The sequence below is a fragment of the Andrena cerasifolii genome, chromosome 11 (assembly GCF_050908995.1).
Source record: "Andrena cerasifolii isolate SP2316 chromosome 11, iyAndCera1_principal, whole genome shotgun sequence".
NCBI classification, from domain to species: Eukaryota; Metazoa; Arthropoda; class Insecta; order Hymenoptera; family Andrenidae; genus Andrena; species Andrena cerasifolii.
In genome coordinates this window covers 12,097,921-12,113,510 of record NC_135128.1, presented here as the reverse complement: position 1 = coordinate 12,113,510, position 15,590 = coordinate 12,097,921, and the positions used below count along the sequence as shown (strand labels likewise).

Here is a 15,590-nt window from a genome sequence, read left to right as displayed (position 1 = left end):
GAAGTATATTTCCTAGACGTCCCATTTATTTTTCTCACTGGATGACGCGGGGCTTGTGGACTTGAGGTAAAAACAGGAGACGCGAGTGTAACCCGCGGTCGTCCCTTCACGGGCCGCGATAATAAGGGATTTCTCAATTATTTCAAAGAAAAAAAAAAGCAAATAATCAGTTGTTCCTTCTTCCTCATTCAATCTTTTGTCTCTTTCTTTCCTGTTTCTTTTTTCTTGCGTTGTACTTCTTGGAAAGTTCTTACCAGGCGTTAGATTTATCGGAACCCTCGCGAGAAATCGATCGTACGCACCAGTACGTAACTCGTGGTTTTCGGTTCGAAACGATTTTCTGGAGACCTGATATCGGTGTTCAAAAGCAGTTTCGCGTGTTGTTTAGAAGTATCTCCAGTCGGGATGTAGTGTGAACAGTAATTCCGGGATTAGGCGGCTGCTATCGTTACTAGAGGGACATTGTTAGACGACAATTAACCGTAAACACTTGTGTTTATGCGCGTGCGAGAAATAATTGTACGTCTGCGAGCCTGTAGCGCGTAGAACGTATTCGTCCGAGAAACTAGATAGTACGATCGGTTAAGGAGACGTGGAAAATGAATGATGATGCATGTGTCGTGTCCCTCCACTTTTCTCAATGCAAATATGAACGTTCCCCTCGATACGTACCGGTGTTCTCAGCATATGGAAAGATGCAACTGCACTTTTCTCGTCGTCGGCGTACGTACTTCTGTTCGCAATAGGGTACGAGGCATGTCTGCTTGTTCAGGGCTTCGAGTGCAACCGAAAAGGAAAGAAAAAAAAAAGATGCTATGTGTGACAGTTTACGGAGGCGTGAATCGATTGAAGCGCGAATCAGTGATGCTCGTTGTAACGATAACGATTATGATAGTGATGACGATAATGAATTATTGTCGATAGGTATTAACTCTAGTGTTAAGGGTTAAGAGTTCGACGCAGATTTACCCCCCTGTTTATCGTACGGTTTGTATAATTCACGATGATATTTACGATGATCAACTGCCGTTGACGGCATTCGGGCCCCATTTTTACCATCGCCGCTGAGAAACTATTATTATCGATTAGTATGATATAGTAATGATAATATCGTTCATAATATTTTGTTATATGCATATTGCGAGGGTGGAAGCAGAAAGAAATGCATTCTTTTATAGTATAGATCTAATGAATATTCCGTATGGATAAATAAACATTCACATTTTAATAGATGACGTACTTTAGGGTTGTTCTCCTGTCCTTAGCTCCACCACTCCTAAGTGACTCCTCACCCCTATCTACGATCCCTCTAAACACGTGGTCTGTCAGATGATCGGAGTTCATGGATCAGTGGATGCTCATGGATCAATAAGGTAAGATTATTCAGATTTATGAGTATTTTTTTTAAGAAATGTTGCGAGGTAGTTGTATCGAAGCGTTGCAAAAACAGTGGAGGAGACTGAGTTTGCGGTTTTCTTAAATATTAACGTGTTGAAATTGTGGGGGATGTCGATTTGAAAGTACCTGTATCCTTTAATGTACATGTTTATTTAATTGTACACGAATTTCAGATATGTAGATTGTCTTTTTGGAATTGTACAATTATTGAAAGCTTTAAGACTACTTCTCTTCTTAATACGAGCTAAGTTAATACTTAATACGAATTCTTTCTTGCCCTGCAAAACTTCGCTTCGCCGCACTTACTCCCAGTTTAATATTTATTTAATGTTTCCAACATTCTGCTTCGCGCAATTATCGAATAACAGAATGAAAACTTTCGAATTCGATAGAAAATAATACGATGCAGGACGGCTCATTTTATCGCAAACATTGACAATTTCAGCAATCGCACGAAAAGAGGAACTATATTTGAAAATTAATATCTAGAGACACATTAAACCATGATGTTGTAAAATTTGTACGTTCACGTGATATATCATTTGCTGCTTGATTGGAACACTTGAATCGGCTTTCGTGAAACACATCGAAAGCATTCGTTGACTTGTATAACACGGTTCGTTGATTTCTTTTTGTAAAAAACGTAAGACTGACATCGTCGCGATACAATGATCGTTAGACCTCTTCAACAATGGTTCTACCAACAATCTCTGAAGTTGCCTTTCTTTACAATTCTCAAAGTGCACGGCAATTTAATACATTTAAGTGATAGAACACTTATGACAACGTCGTTTACTCGACTTCACTTTACCTTCTTTTTCTTGATCCAACTGCTTGCGTACATTTTCTGCAACCATTTTTCTAGAGATAATTCCACGATGTTTCAGTAACGAACGCAATTAAATATTGAAAAATTACGTACCGGCAACAGCTCTTTTATCTACCGCAGACAAGGCATCGCAGAGCTCTTTCGCTATAGGAATTTCAGGATTTAATCCTGACGCCCAGATCAACAGCATCCGGAAGCCGTGCTCCTTGTAGCTCAAGGGACCTATAATTGGAGCTTTATCGTCCTTTTCATAAAGCTGCCCTCGTTTTATAAAGGGAACATCGAGGTGCAAATATCTCAAAAACAATCTTCCACCTTTCGATCGTCTGTCGTGTTTTTTTTCCATCAAAGCTTTCTTTTCTAATTGTCTACAGTTTGGAATTTAACTTTATACCTCGATGACTTCTAATCATCGTTTCGCTTCTGGCTTTCATCTTTCGTTCATGTAATTCTACCTTTTCCTATTCTTTTGTTTACGCTACGCCTGATATACTTAAGAATCTTAATTGTTTACCAGTGTATTGATGCTCGATCGCTCGAATTTGATCGTGCGTGAAAGCCCAGTGAAGTGCCAGCTTTTTCCAGTCTTCAGGACCCAGCTGTTTGTACGCCAATTTCCACAGAACCGATCGGATATGCTCCGGAAGTCCGCTATTGTTGCTGGATATGCTTCCACCTCTCGATCCCTCTCGCCATCTTCGTCTCGCAGGCGTCAGATCTCGTATTTCCTTGTCTGAAGTTGCAACTTCCTAGAGAGAACAGATCGCGTCGTTTTGTAGTACAAAGGAAACAATTCATGCTTGATGCTTTCACGGAATTCAACCCTTCCTGTGCGACATTCTCGCTTTATTAGTATCGTAATAGTTTTATCGTTGCATTCAACCCTCGAGAAGGTCTACCACCATTTCAGAGCTCTTTTGTGCCCCTTAAATGATCGATTTCAGCCACCTACCGGTGTCGGGTAGTCCAGTCTCGCGGTTTTGATTATCATATCGACGATGGCCGTGAAGCTACCCCTTGCCGCGATGTAAAGTGGTGTTCTGCCGCTCTGCGAACATCCAGACAACTTTGCTTTAACTTTATTACTGAGTTCACGGCAGCGATCGTGTCGTCGCTTTCATTGAACCAACATTCTCGTGAATTTCGACGGGTATAATTCCCGTTCGAACCGCAGAAACTTTGTTCCGAAGCTTAGTCGACTGCGTTAGCTCGCGTTAAATCAGGCTCGACATACGAGGCGCGGAATTAAATGGTGCTGTAGTTCCGCATCGCTTTGTTCAATCTTTGTCAAGTTCGGCGGATAGATTTTACTCCCTTCCGATTCTAAGTGGGTGGAATATCGTTTTACAGCATGCCATTGCTAAACACGTAGTCCGGAGGGTTTGATTTGGTTGCGATGGCATTCGAGGAAGCAATTTTACTTTAAGGCTTGTAGCTGGAAGGTAAAGGAAATGTGAAACAAACGTTTCACGTGCTAACTTTATAGAGAAAGCGCGCCCTTGCAGTTTCATTGGCTCATGCAGGAAGTTGTGGGAGAAGTGTATTAATCTTATGGTTGAAAGACAGAGCAGACTTGAAATTCTTGCAAAGCCATAAACTTTCATATAGCTTAATCGTTCCTATGTAAAGTTATGGGACAGGAAGGAAAGAGAAGGTGCGCGTTCATCGTTCACCTGTTCTCTTTGCTCGATATTTGCACCTGCTGCAAGCAACAGCTCGCAAATGTCTGTGTGGCCCATCTCAGCGGCGATATGGATCGGCGATTGTAATCTCTGAAACACGTCGTAGCGAACCGTATCAGAAACTAAGCGAATAAAATAAAATGATCTGGGAATGCAAACACTACGCACCGAATTTAAGCAGTTCAGGTCGACGCCTTTGTTAATTAATATTTCCACCGTTTCTACCTCCTTGTTCTGACAGGCCAAGTGTAATGGTGTGTTTCCATACTGCGAATCGGTTCATGAAGGCGGATTTAATCGACTCTGATCACACACGTTTCAAGCAAACGCATACCTTGCACTGTTTATTGATCGCTGCACCGTGTTGAATCATAGAATCTAATATCCCCTTGCAGCCCTGACTGGCAGCTAGGTGAAGTGGAGTGAAACCCATCTAACGAGAACAATTCAGAGACCATCTTACTTTCATCGCGCTGACAAAGAACTTTGAGCATTCAGAAGACATCTTTCTGAAACATTGCACATTTCGTAAGGAAACAAGCTGATTATTTACTTGGTCAGTCACTTCGGTGTTAGCTGCAGCCTTCAATAGTAATTGGGCTATGGCGGTGTTCCTGGTTTTGGTGGCCACGTGAAGAGACGAATTCCCTTCGTTGTCCTGTGCATCAACGTTCGCACCTAGTCCTATCAGGATTTCCACGGCGTCCAAGTGTTCCTTCGCGCAGGCACAGTGTATCGGTGTCTGCCCTGTCTAAAGTGATGGAATAAAAGATGTTTGACTATGGCGACATCCTCTCGATCCTTCGAGCAAAGGATTTAGATATATGTAGGTCAGAAGGGTTGTGATAAATCAACAGGGCCGACGCAGATATTCTACTCCTCCGGAGAGGAAACCAGATGCGAGGGCAAAACGGCACGAATTCCATAAAATTCCCTCAAAGGACTGCAGTTAGATTCATGCAGCTGCAGTTCGCGTTCTCTCCTTCGGGGATTTCACTTGTCTTCGCGATAAGAAGGCAATATAGCTAATGTCGGAGACCTAGTTTCATGGTATCTGAATCGAGGGAAAGGAACGGGACCAGTTTTCGCATAAATTGCAAGTTTTTTGCCGTTGCATCCACTGGCACACGGATATTTGCATTTTCGTATCAATTTCGAGGGAATTAGCATTTAAAAGCACGAGTGATTCGTCCTTAGGTATCAGGATATAATGGGGACTTTGACGTCGAAACTAATTAGTCTGCAGATATATCAAACTGAGGAATAGTTGGGAATTTCAAACGAAAGTGTTCCACGATCAACGTCAGTCCAGAATCTCGTTAGCGGATCCCGAGGCAGTCAATCTTCATTGTACTGCAGTTTCGCATCAAGGATTCCCATTCAACCGTTCTACCTTAAACTATCGTGTTACAGGTACCATTTACGTGCACATGTATACATATATGCAAATTCAAGCTACGTATTCATGCTTTGAGCAGGGGTTTCCGAGGACCCGAGTGCACATGACGGTTAACTTCATTCCCGATTCAAGATGAATAGAAGAAAGTATTCCTGACGCAGCAGGCGAGAAAAAGAAAGGAGTAAAAGGCACCGCGTGACTCTGGACCTTTTAAATTCAAAATCTTTGGAAATGTTCCCAGCGTTATTAATCAGAGAACCCTTTAAACGCAAAAGTAAAGTTCATTTTTATGGAGAATGTTCTCCCTTAAAGCATGGACGAGATGAGAAATCTCGCTCGTTCATACTCGTGCAATGGTATATTGTTTCACTTTCCACATTCTTTTCTCGCCTCTACAGGGAAATGATTATGTCTTGGCTCTTACTTTGTCCGTAGTATTCAGCTCGATCATAGGTATATTGTAGAGTGCGGTTATCACAGTCGGGTGACCAGCACTGGCTGCATGATGAAGTGCAGTTGCACCGGTGCAATCGGTTGCATCACCGTTCAACGATTCCACAGCCTCCGCGAGATATTCGATGACGCCAACGTTGTTGCCTCGGGCAGCACACATTAAAAGGGTGTATTGTTTCTGCCACAAATAAACCCGTGTCCTGAATATCATGCTCCAAACGAATATTCACTTTCATTGTTATCCCCGTTGCAAAACTAACACAGAAAAGCTCGCTGTTTCCGCTGGTCTATCGCGAGGTACGCGACCTCTTTCATTTCCTCGAAATTATTTTTAATAGCTAGTTCCCACAGCTATTTCGAGAGATCGAATTTTTAGGAATTATTTTAAACACTGTTCGCGAATGGTGGAGTGAACGAATTAGCGGCTCGGTTCTACTATCATTCCGAGAAAAAGAAACATTTCGCTGAGATGAGAGCACGTTTGATATGAAATCGTGACTGGAGTCTATGATTCTGTAGGAGACCAACGTCTCTCGTGTAGCGACTTGGATTTTCTTAGCCTTTTTACGCTCCAAGTAGCTACTAGTTTCTCACTACCGTCGGAGGACCGAAGTATTTCCAGTTACAATCTTTAGCATATGTAATTTCGCGCTATGAGATCTGGGGAATGCCATGAGTATTTATTGCGGTAATTGCGAGAATACCTTGTTGACAGCAGAGACGTTTGCTCCGGCGTTGATTAACATTTTCACAGCATCCCTGTGCCCATACCAAGCAGCCATGTGTAACGGGCGCATCCCGAACTTCGAAACATTCCAAGCAGAATTTAATTACGTCTCGTCAAATTTGTGTAAGGCTTTCAAAACTTTCAGGCTCGTTTCATTAATACTTTCAGAAGTTTATATTACATTGGAAAGTGAAACGTGCAAGTAGAGTAATTCTTATTTGGCTCCTCTCTCTTAACTTTGCTATCTCGAAGATGAGTAACCGATTTCGTTTTCTTCTTCAAATTGATGGACATGTTACCTTGTCTCTCGCTTCGATGTCGCATTTCGCTTGTATCAGCATTTCAATGATCTCCGTGTTTCCCCTGGACGCAGCCCAATGAATCGGCGCCCGACCAAGCTAAACAATCGTTTTAATTGCTACAGAGATGCGTATCGCGTAAAATATCCGTCGTGTTTATTTTTAGCCGTATTGAAATTTGTCCTTCCTGTCACTCCACTCAATACGAAAATATCGCGGGAGTTGCCCTACATTCTCAATTTCGAGCGACGCGCGCATATAACGCGAATAACTTCGTTTAATGTTACACTCGGTACATTTAATGGGTCGTCGTGTAGGGAACTGGAGACATCTTCATTAGTGTGCTTTCACAGACAACAACGTGCCTTCGCCTTTCCGAGGAAGATTCCCGACGTTTTATCAACCTTTTGGCATCAAAATCTACGCGAGATATTGCGTTTTGGGTGAAATGAAAATTTGAATGAAGAAAGAATCGCGCGCTCGCAATTGCCATGGGTGCTCAGTGAAATATCTCGCGTTTAGTCAGACAGGAGTGGACGTTGAATTGGAGCCGCGACGGTTTAACAACGAAGCGAAGTGAATTATCTCGTTTTTACTCAGACAAAGCCCGCTCAATTTTCGCAGCGCGCCACTGTCCTAAACGCGTCACGTTATCTCGCGTTTCGAAGCGTGTAACGCATTTCGCACGGATTTAACGCTAACGTAGTAGCGCGAAATGAAAGATTCTATTTCCAACCGAACCATTTCGCGACTTTCCTGCGAGAAATTGCCGCGATTGTTTCTACTGAATCGTTCCATTGTGAACACGTGAACGGTTTATCAGGCTCCGAGGATTGTTTTCGATGACTTACATTGTTCCTGGAATCGACGTCGACGGTCTCTTTGAGCACCTTGCGAACGGCGTCGGACTCATTTTTTATCACAGCCTCGTGCAGCAAGAGATCGTTCTTAAGTACTGGTAAACAGGAAAGGTTTGATGAGCTGTGACTGACGGAAACACGGTGGATGGTTTTACCGAGCAATGGACTCGCTACTCTTTAACGGCGAGTCCAATCTCAGTATTCCTTCTCTTTCGTTCTTTTCGTTTCTCTGGCAGAACTTACAGAAAGTGTTTTCCTTCTTTTGTGTCTCTAAGAATTTATACCTTTACTGGGAGTTGTTGGAGTGAAGGGGATAATACGAGAGGCGAAAAGATGAATATCTCGATTTATGTAGCTGTCTCTAACTTTGTACTCCTCGATCAGAAAAAGCTACTCGGGCAACATCGTCTGTTTCTTTATACTTACTCCTAGCAGTCTTTTGATTCAACACCTCTCCCTCGATGGCGTCTTTGATATTCACGGGTGAGGGTGTCTTCGCTGTTTCCTCTTTGTCCACCATCTTTCTCTTACGTTCTCCTTGTCCGCATGTTTCAGTCAGTCCCTGCAACTTTAAATCTGCAAACCGAAATGTTCACTGAATACGTGGCTTGTGGTTAGCTAAATTCATGCGGTAAATCGAGCTGCGACGTTGACCCGAACGCAGGAACGATTTCGTGAAACTTGTGGAGCGGTTCGAGTAAAATTTAGCCACGCAAGTACCACGATATGATCGAATAAAAGGGGTAGACTATTAATGTTGGACTAAAATAGTATTTCATGGCTAACGAGGGTTTATGGTCGATATCTGTTTCTGTTGTCTATAAATATATTGAATAACGTTGCGTAATCTGTACCAGCCGGATTCCGGACAAACATCATACTCCCCCGAGAGTTTTCGTTCGAATCGAAAAGCAGGACATGGCCGCGAGGTGCCTTCCGACGTTTAAATGAAATAATTATACGCATACCTGCAGTTGCGGCGGTACACGTGGCCCGAAATGCGAAGCTTATATTTGGTGATTTGCATCGATGGTTTTGCTCCGCGAATTAACGACGTTATTACAATCAGAATCCGGCGTCCAATTTGTAAAGTATCATGAGACCGTTGGATTATGTGATGCATAATCCACCCACGTTTCCTAGACGTCATTTAAATGCGACTCTCTCGATGCTTTCCATCAGGCAACCGTAATATTCTCCGTGAAACATTTCACGTAGAGTTTGTGAAATATACTCCGCGTTTGGTTTTCGCAGCGCAAACATCGGGAGGTAAAAATATCGTCCGTCGAGACAGCAAAGGAAGAGTTCCTTTGAAAACTGCATAAATATGAAACATTTCTCGCAGCTGTACGCAGGTTTTGTTCGTGCTGCGCTCTCAAAGAATCGTATCAGATCCAACAAAAGAACAACGCGTTCTAAACTTCCCTGACCTTTTCATCGATAATACTCCGTCCTCCATGGAAAAGTTTTCGTATCATTTTCAGATAGTACGAAGAGAATGTTTAACGAATCTCAGGCCGCTAGAGACGACAGGTTAAAACGGAATTCCCAGTCGGAGAATTAACATAGGAAGCTACCGTTTCAAAGCGAAGGAAATATTTAACAAGTAAAATCCGGCTCGGAAAAAATTCCGTCAACTACTTCCGACCGAATTTACCCTGGTAGAAAAGTTTTAATAAGGATCTTCCTATGTCTCCCGCTCCTGCCTTCGGTATTTTTACAATTCCAAATGAACATTTACAATTCCCGCAACGGGAATTGCAATTCAAAAAGAAAAAATTCACGGTAATAACACTGGAAGAGTTAGATTGCTCCGAAGTGGATTCTCTTTATCGTTTCTCAGAACTTTTTCCTCCTTTACTTCACGAATTGCTAAACACGATGAAGCGAAATCTGTTTTCAAAAGTAATTGCAGGAAAAGGATAGAAATACACGCTTTGAAAGCACGTTTTGGTAAATAAATGGATTATAATCTGCTCGTTAACGATACTTAAATGTTCTTGTAAATGTACAAGTTCGACGATGTTCTGCATTGAAATTCTTGAACTGAAACGGCCACTGTTCCACCCAGGAGTCGACTGGTTAATCGGATTCTGGTGATCATTCGCAACGACATCGTTCTCATTGCAACCATAGCTACATTTATAGTAGACATTATCGAAATTCTGGTGAGCGCACGGTCTATGTATCACTGATGAAGATCGTTGTGGATTCATTGCAATTACTTTGCCATTATCGGGTACTCTCTGCTCGCAAGTATACATTTCGCAAGCTTATATTTCAGTGCGAGAGTTTCATGCAGTTAAATGGTTGAAATTCTAGCAGAAGAAGAAGTGGAAAGTGAAGCTGGCGTGTTTCTCCTAATCATTTCATACTGAAACGTTCCTCCAGTGTTTCGCATTCTCTTTTTTAACTCGCGTAAAGCAAAAGTTTCGCATCGCACACAATATTGTCGATTGCTGTTTGCAAACTGCAACGCAAAGTAATCGTACCATTGAGTTTTCCGTTCCTCGTGTTTCTTTACTTGGTAAATTTAATGGTTTCGCTGGCGGGCTCTGAATAATACAGAATTTCAACAATCGCCGCCGCGAATCTGGGGAAAACAACGAAACGGGGTTAGCTAATATTGTTGTCACGGGATACCTATCACGTCGTGTTTGCAATTAGAGAATAATCGCGACATTGATTCGATCGGGTGAGCGATTATTCTTACGCGTCGAACGTCAAAGAGGAAAGAAGAGGGCTCACTGTAACTTCGATCGACCTACAAATAACTAAAATGGGACGCGGACAACATTTCGTATTGACAGGTCATTCCACGGAACTGACGCATTTTTTTTTACTTCCGCTGTTGATCCGCCTCGTTAGGCATATTACACGTTCCACTGCGTTCATCCCGTAGGGTTGCGACCCTGTACGCATCTGAATGTTGGGAGAAAACAGAGTGGAATGGAGAAATATGTTAATTATGTTGGAAATTAAACTTGTTGAGAATTAAAATGGTCCGGTATAATATTCGTTTCATAATTATTATCAAAGTTTCGCTGGCACCAGTTTCAATCTATTTCATTCAAGAAATTTAAAACCAAACTGAAATGAAACATTTGCAAAGTTGTTTCAACGAACAAAGTTAATAAAAAGTTCCGATTGAACCCCGGACGCATAAATTCCTTATCAAAATTCAGAAATGTTTTTCTCAGTTCCCCCGGACAATGTCTGACCATTCGCGTTTATTCCACTTGTTCGCTGGCGCTCTGTGTTCCGGCGACTTTGATGGAGCGTTCACTCCCCACCAGCGATATCCAGATGTTATCGAAATTAATTTTCACCTGAGCGTTTTCCACATGTCAAGTGGAACGTTTAATTGACTGGAGGAGTTGACTTGGGGGGATGGATGATATTCGTGTGTAAATCACTTCACTGGCCCGCCCATCTCCAATTAACGCCACCGAGACTTCAGCGATGCGTCAGAACTTAACTGCATTGATTAAGCAGCTGACTACGAGTAATAGGATAGTTTGCTTTCCTATTCCCTATTTTATACGACAGTCTGCCACGAGCACTCTGTCATAAGTAAACACTTATAGTTACTTACAATATACATTTATTTTTATCTCGTGATCTCGCTTAATTTTATCAAGAAACTTGTGGTAGCAGCTAAAATAGTTAGCACAGCATTTATGCGGCTCGTTCGAGGTTCTACGGTATTTTTTCTGAAGCGGATCAATGAAGCCGTGTGTAAATAGAGGGGCAACCGTTTACCGCGCAATTCCACGGCGAGAAGTCGAGTAATTAGTGGTAACCGACCCCTGTTTGCCTTCCTTTCCATCCTGCTGCCACCAGCAACTCGCGTCGAGAAAAATGGAGAACGCACAGGACAGGGGATGAAGAATGACCGGGCAGCGGCGGCGAATTCGTTAAAGCGACGCGCACACATTCCCCGGTCGCTTTTGTGCTAAAAATAAAGACGTCGGAACACTGTGCCGCGTCAGTGATAATCTCATCCCATTCTCCGATCAACGATCGAGCTTTTTCCCTCCACTGGTAGAAATCCGAGACCACGAAAAGTCATCGAGTAGTTTAGAATAGTTTTCACCCGACCGAATTTTACTGCACGCTATTTCGATCGAGCAACACCTGAATATTCGTTTCTATCGTCGTTCCAACGTCGATTCGACCTGTGTACGCATGCTACAAGCTTCTCGCGACTGGCTAAAAATAACCACAATGCAACCACGCTGCAGGATGCAGGCCATTCTTCCCGGTCTCCTCGGCGTTCGTTTTTTTAACCCTGTTTCTTCCTATTCCCTATACTATATGTTTTTTCTTCTGTTGTTGCTAACTTTTAGGCCTGCAGAAATCTTTGACTTCGTAACAGTAATAGTACACGTAATTACTAATTATTTACTCGTAAGGGTGGTGTGCTCAAATCGATTCTCAAGGAGGAAATAACGAGGTGGACAAGTTGCGTCGAAGCCATACCTACCCTTATTGAACTTTCTTCTTCTTTAAATATGCATCTCCTGTTTGAGAAACTTTTATAGGACGAATAGTTTACGAATGATTTAAGGTGGTTAAGTTAGGTGAACTTCCCTCGTATAGAGCTTACTCCAGGTAAAAATAAACGGCGACCTATGCTTCGTCTATGTACCGTCAATTTATTCCTATTTTCGAGCTCGAGAGCAATGCCTTGTGACCTCATAGTGGTTACCTTATTCGCGATAAAAAAAAAGTCACACGCTGACGTCATCGTGAGCTCCAACACGCTTACAATCGTCAGATAATTTGGAACGTTAACTTTCATAGACGAATAATAAGCATAGATTGTAGCGTTCGTGTAAGAGTTATCTTTCACCTATACTCCTGCGAAGCTTATAATAGTGCTTTATTCTTGAGGTTTAACAGTAAGAGACGGAAAATACGAAGCAACAATTTCGCTAGAACTGTGTACGTGCTATTAATTGCATGGCTTTACACTCAGAAAAAAGTAAACCCCCGCTTGAGTCGCGACATGTCACGCGATGATCTCCGCTGGATTTAATGATTTTTTCCTGGAGTGTAATCGACCCATCGAGAGGGAAGTGTGCCCTTCGTGCGAGAACTCGCGTTACTTATAATATCCCGTAGCAATTCATGATATTTACTCATTTTCGATAAATAATTCCGTAAAACCATTCTAACTGGTATAGTAGAATCGCAGTGTAGCATAAATATTGACACGAATCCCAAACAGTGTTTTCAAAGAGCTCCGTTCTATACATTCACAAAAATTGACGTTACAATTCCAGCTAAACTATTTATATTAAAAACCATGTTCGAAACAAAGGAAAAACGCATCGAATTTGCCCGTGTACGCGGGGGATCAAGCGCGTGGCGGTATTGCGCAGAAATTCGAATGAGGAAAAAGTTATTCCCGCCCCTGGCGGGGGCCAAAGAGTCACCTGCAAGCTTAGGGGGTAGGCGAAGGAGTGCTATTAGTTAATTAGAGGGATTCGCGTGGAGTGGAGGGCACTTGGCGCAAATGTAGCCTCAACGAAACTGCAGCCACCGTACGCCGTATCGTCACGCCCTTTATCATTGTCTAATTACCCTTTGAACGCCACCCCCCGAGCAATTAACGTGCTACCTCACGCGTACCTCAACCATGCTTTCGCGCGAACGTGTCCCATTCAACCCATTCATTTAGGGCAGAGATAAAATGAAGGAATTGCTTACGTATTGCCCTGTTTGGGGGTGTTTTTGGCGGTACGGTGCTCCGGTTCCCCGTTCGTGTTCGCAGAAGTTGAAGAGGGTTAAGTCAGAAGGCGCAAAGTCGAAGGAAGGACACCGTCGACTTTCCGTTTCAAGCGCGTTCCACGACGTTCATGACACGAGGGGCGGCATGCTACTGCCCGAATCATCCCTGTTTCGCCCCCAACTCACCCCATTATTAGGTCGACGGTAGCGCACCTACGTGGTGGATTCAACGACTATGAGAGGTGCTTGCAGTAGTCGAATTTCCAGGCTTTTCGTCTCTCTTCGTCGAGAAAGGAAGAAAATCTCGCTGAAATTATTTTGTCACCCCTTAGACCCATTTTATCTACGAACTTAATTCGGTCTAAAGAACAAGGGAGTTTTAATTTATAATTCATTGATACCCTCTGAATATAGAAAGGCTACTTTAAGGTGAGTGCACCATTTCTGGGATGAAAGTTCGACGTAATGCTTTCACGCTGGTTTAAGGGGTGTAATCATTTATACATCGATCGCAATCCCTCTTTTTAATATTCGGGAAAACGTTACCATCGCAGAGCTTTCTACCTTAAACCTTCATTAAACTGAGCCTCCACTTAAACCGTTTGCCCACTGCGAAGTAGAAGAGAGAAGCTTCTCAGAAAGGCGATTTGAAAAGATTTCAAGTCTGAACCGCAAGATACTCGCGCCGACAATTTCGCGAGAAATCTGTGACGTCTGTGCCTATCTCTGATAACCGATATCAATTTCCTCTCAATTTCTGGAGGCATTACCATTTCCACGAGCACTTTAACGCCCATACAATTAACCCGTGCTAATTTCATTAAAGGGTGTAAATCGATAAAGCAAACGGTCTTTAATAACCAGGGAACACGATCCGCGAAGCGGCGGGATTAATTTGCATTTCAATTAAATCTACCACGAAGGTGTCGTCGTGTTCTCGCATACCAATTCATCTCGATTTCAATCGATGGAATCTCAGAAAGAATACATTCTCATTATCTTCCATGCTCGCGTGTCTGTTTGCTCTACAATCAAAAACAAATCGCGCAAGACCGAATAAATCAGTGCGTGTTTGCGTTTTGATGGAATTGTCGTGGCGTCCACCGTACGGTCGGAGTTGAAATTGAATTTCTGAGCGCGGAATGTCCAGCTTTGTGCCCTGCCCGGGTAAAATTCTAAAGTAAAGAGCGTAAATATTACGCGACCCGACGGGTCCTTTGATCTGGAAAGCGCTAAAATATAAAAGCTCGAAACAATTTCTTTTCTCGGCCTGGAAAATTCTCACCAGAATCAAGGGGCGCAAAATGACTATCGTTTCGCCGAACATACGTTATTCGTGAAAATTTCATCGGGACCTCACCCTTAAAGGGAAGCTCCCGGAATGGCTGGCGAGCCGTGCTAATAGCTTTCGCCATATTTCACTACGAACCTTCTACGGTTATGCATTACCGTGGAATATTCGCGCGATCTACGAGAAGTTGTATTTTTGCCCTGTACCAGGAGAATGATTTATCGTCGCAACCAGCGTCCCAATGAACGTTTTAAGAATCACGTTTCCATCGACTCGATTACTGCGCGAGAATTTCCGACATTTCATATCCATTTTTCCTCTCAGATTCTGAAATTCTATCTGCGAAACCGTGAACGCGGAAATTCAGAATAAATACAGCAGGAATTCTTCTTGCTGTGGCGTTCTTTGAAACGCGAGCGCACATGGGTTGTTGCGTCAATCGAGATATTAATTAAAAAATTGTCGTAATATGCTTTCTGATCTCTGCGATTCATTCGCGGGACCCTTGAAAGGGACTCGCTTCCCGTTCCGAGAGTAGAATTTTTAGGAGCTTTAATTGCATTTCTCGGACGCGGATGAATATCTGAACTCGGTCATGTTCTATTTAAAACGTGTTCCACGACGTCCGTCTTAAATACCATTTTCGCCTCTTCTTCCACGAATCGTGAAAGAAGTAATATTATTCTGTTCCCGGGAAATCAGTGGAGATCAGTATCGTGTAAAGACGATGGTGGTTACTCCTACGCCAACAAGTCTCTCGCAAAAGAAACAGCAATTGTCTTAAGTGACTGAAGATTCTCAAACAGGGGTATTTACTGGAGGATCTCAGATTCTGTTAGATTTGACACGCTTGAAAGTACAGGCTCCTCCCTTTGTCGGGAAGGTACCTCTTCGAATTTCGCTTTTGTTTGTTATG

General features: G+C 42.8%; 2 protein-coding genes across 3 annotated transcripts in view; one reads left to right on the top strand and one right to left on the bottom strand.

Annotated features, from left to right (window-relative positions):
- Window positions 1-1,228, top strand: part of Hrb27c (Heterogeneous nuclear ribonucleoprotein at 27C) — a 29,399-nt gene extending 28,171 nt beyond the window's left edge. Inside the window, exon 8 of the mRNA XM_076823194.1 lies at window positions 1-1,228. Coding sequence (XP_076679309.1) covers window positions 1-65 — 65 coding nt within the window. The 3' untranslated portion in view covers window positions 66-1,228.
- Window positions 1,229-1,511: 283 nt separating this feature from the next.
- LOC143374714 (uncharacterized) lies at window positions 1,512-13,515 on the bottom strand. Of its 2 annotated transcripts, none has more exons than XM_076823079.1 (14): window positions 13,363-13,515; window positions 8,074-8,223; window positions 7,639-7,742; window positions 6,788-6,886; window positions 6,466-6,564; window positions 5,733-5,939; window positions 4,463-4,660; window positions 4,244-4,342; window positions 4,078-4,176; window positions 3,901-3,999; window positions 3,180-3,275; window positions 2,742-2,976; window positions 2,321-2,461; window positions 1,512-2,245 (listed from the first exon to the last, which is right to left on the bottom strand). In XM_076823079.1, exons 2-14 carry the CDS (start codon window positions 8,165-8,167, stop codon window positions 2,160-2,162), a joined length of 1,656 nt encoding a protein of 551 aa, XP_076679194.1. In that variant the 5' UTR covers window positions 8,168-8,223; window positions 13,363-13,515; the 3' UTR covers window positions 1,512-2,159. The 2 variants fall into 2 exon arrangements, with proteins under 2 accessions (XP_076679194.1, XP_076679195.1); XM_076823080.1 differs by having other exon boundaries at window positions 2,321-2,449.
- Window positions 13,516-15,590: the final 2,075 nt, after the last annotated feature.

What these genes read in the sequence shown, in the direction of transcription:
- LOC143374714 (XM_076823079.1), bottom strand. Translation starts at nt 8,167, where the DNA reads ATGGTGGACAAAGAGGAAACAGCGAAGACACCCTCACCCGTGAATATC. An exon ending in ACGTCGATTCCAGGAACAAT is followed by an intron (nt 6,887 to 7,638) that starts GTAAGTCATCGA and finishes ACGATTGTTTAG; the next exon opens with CTTGGTCGGGCGCCGATTCA. An exon ending in ACCTGAACTGCTTAAATTCG is followed by an intron (nt 4,000 to 4,077) that starts GTGCGTAGTGTT and finishes GACGTGTTTCAG; the next exon opens with AGATTACAATCGCCGATCCA.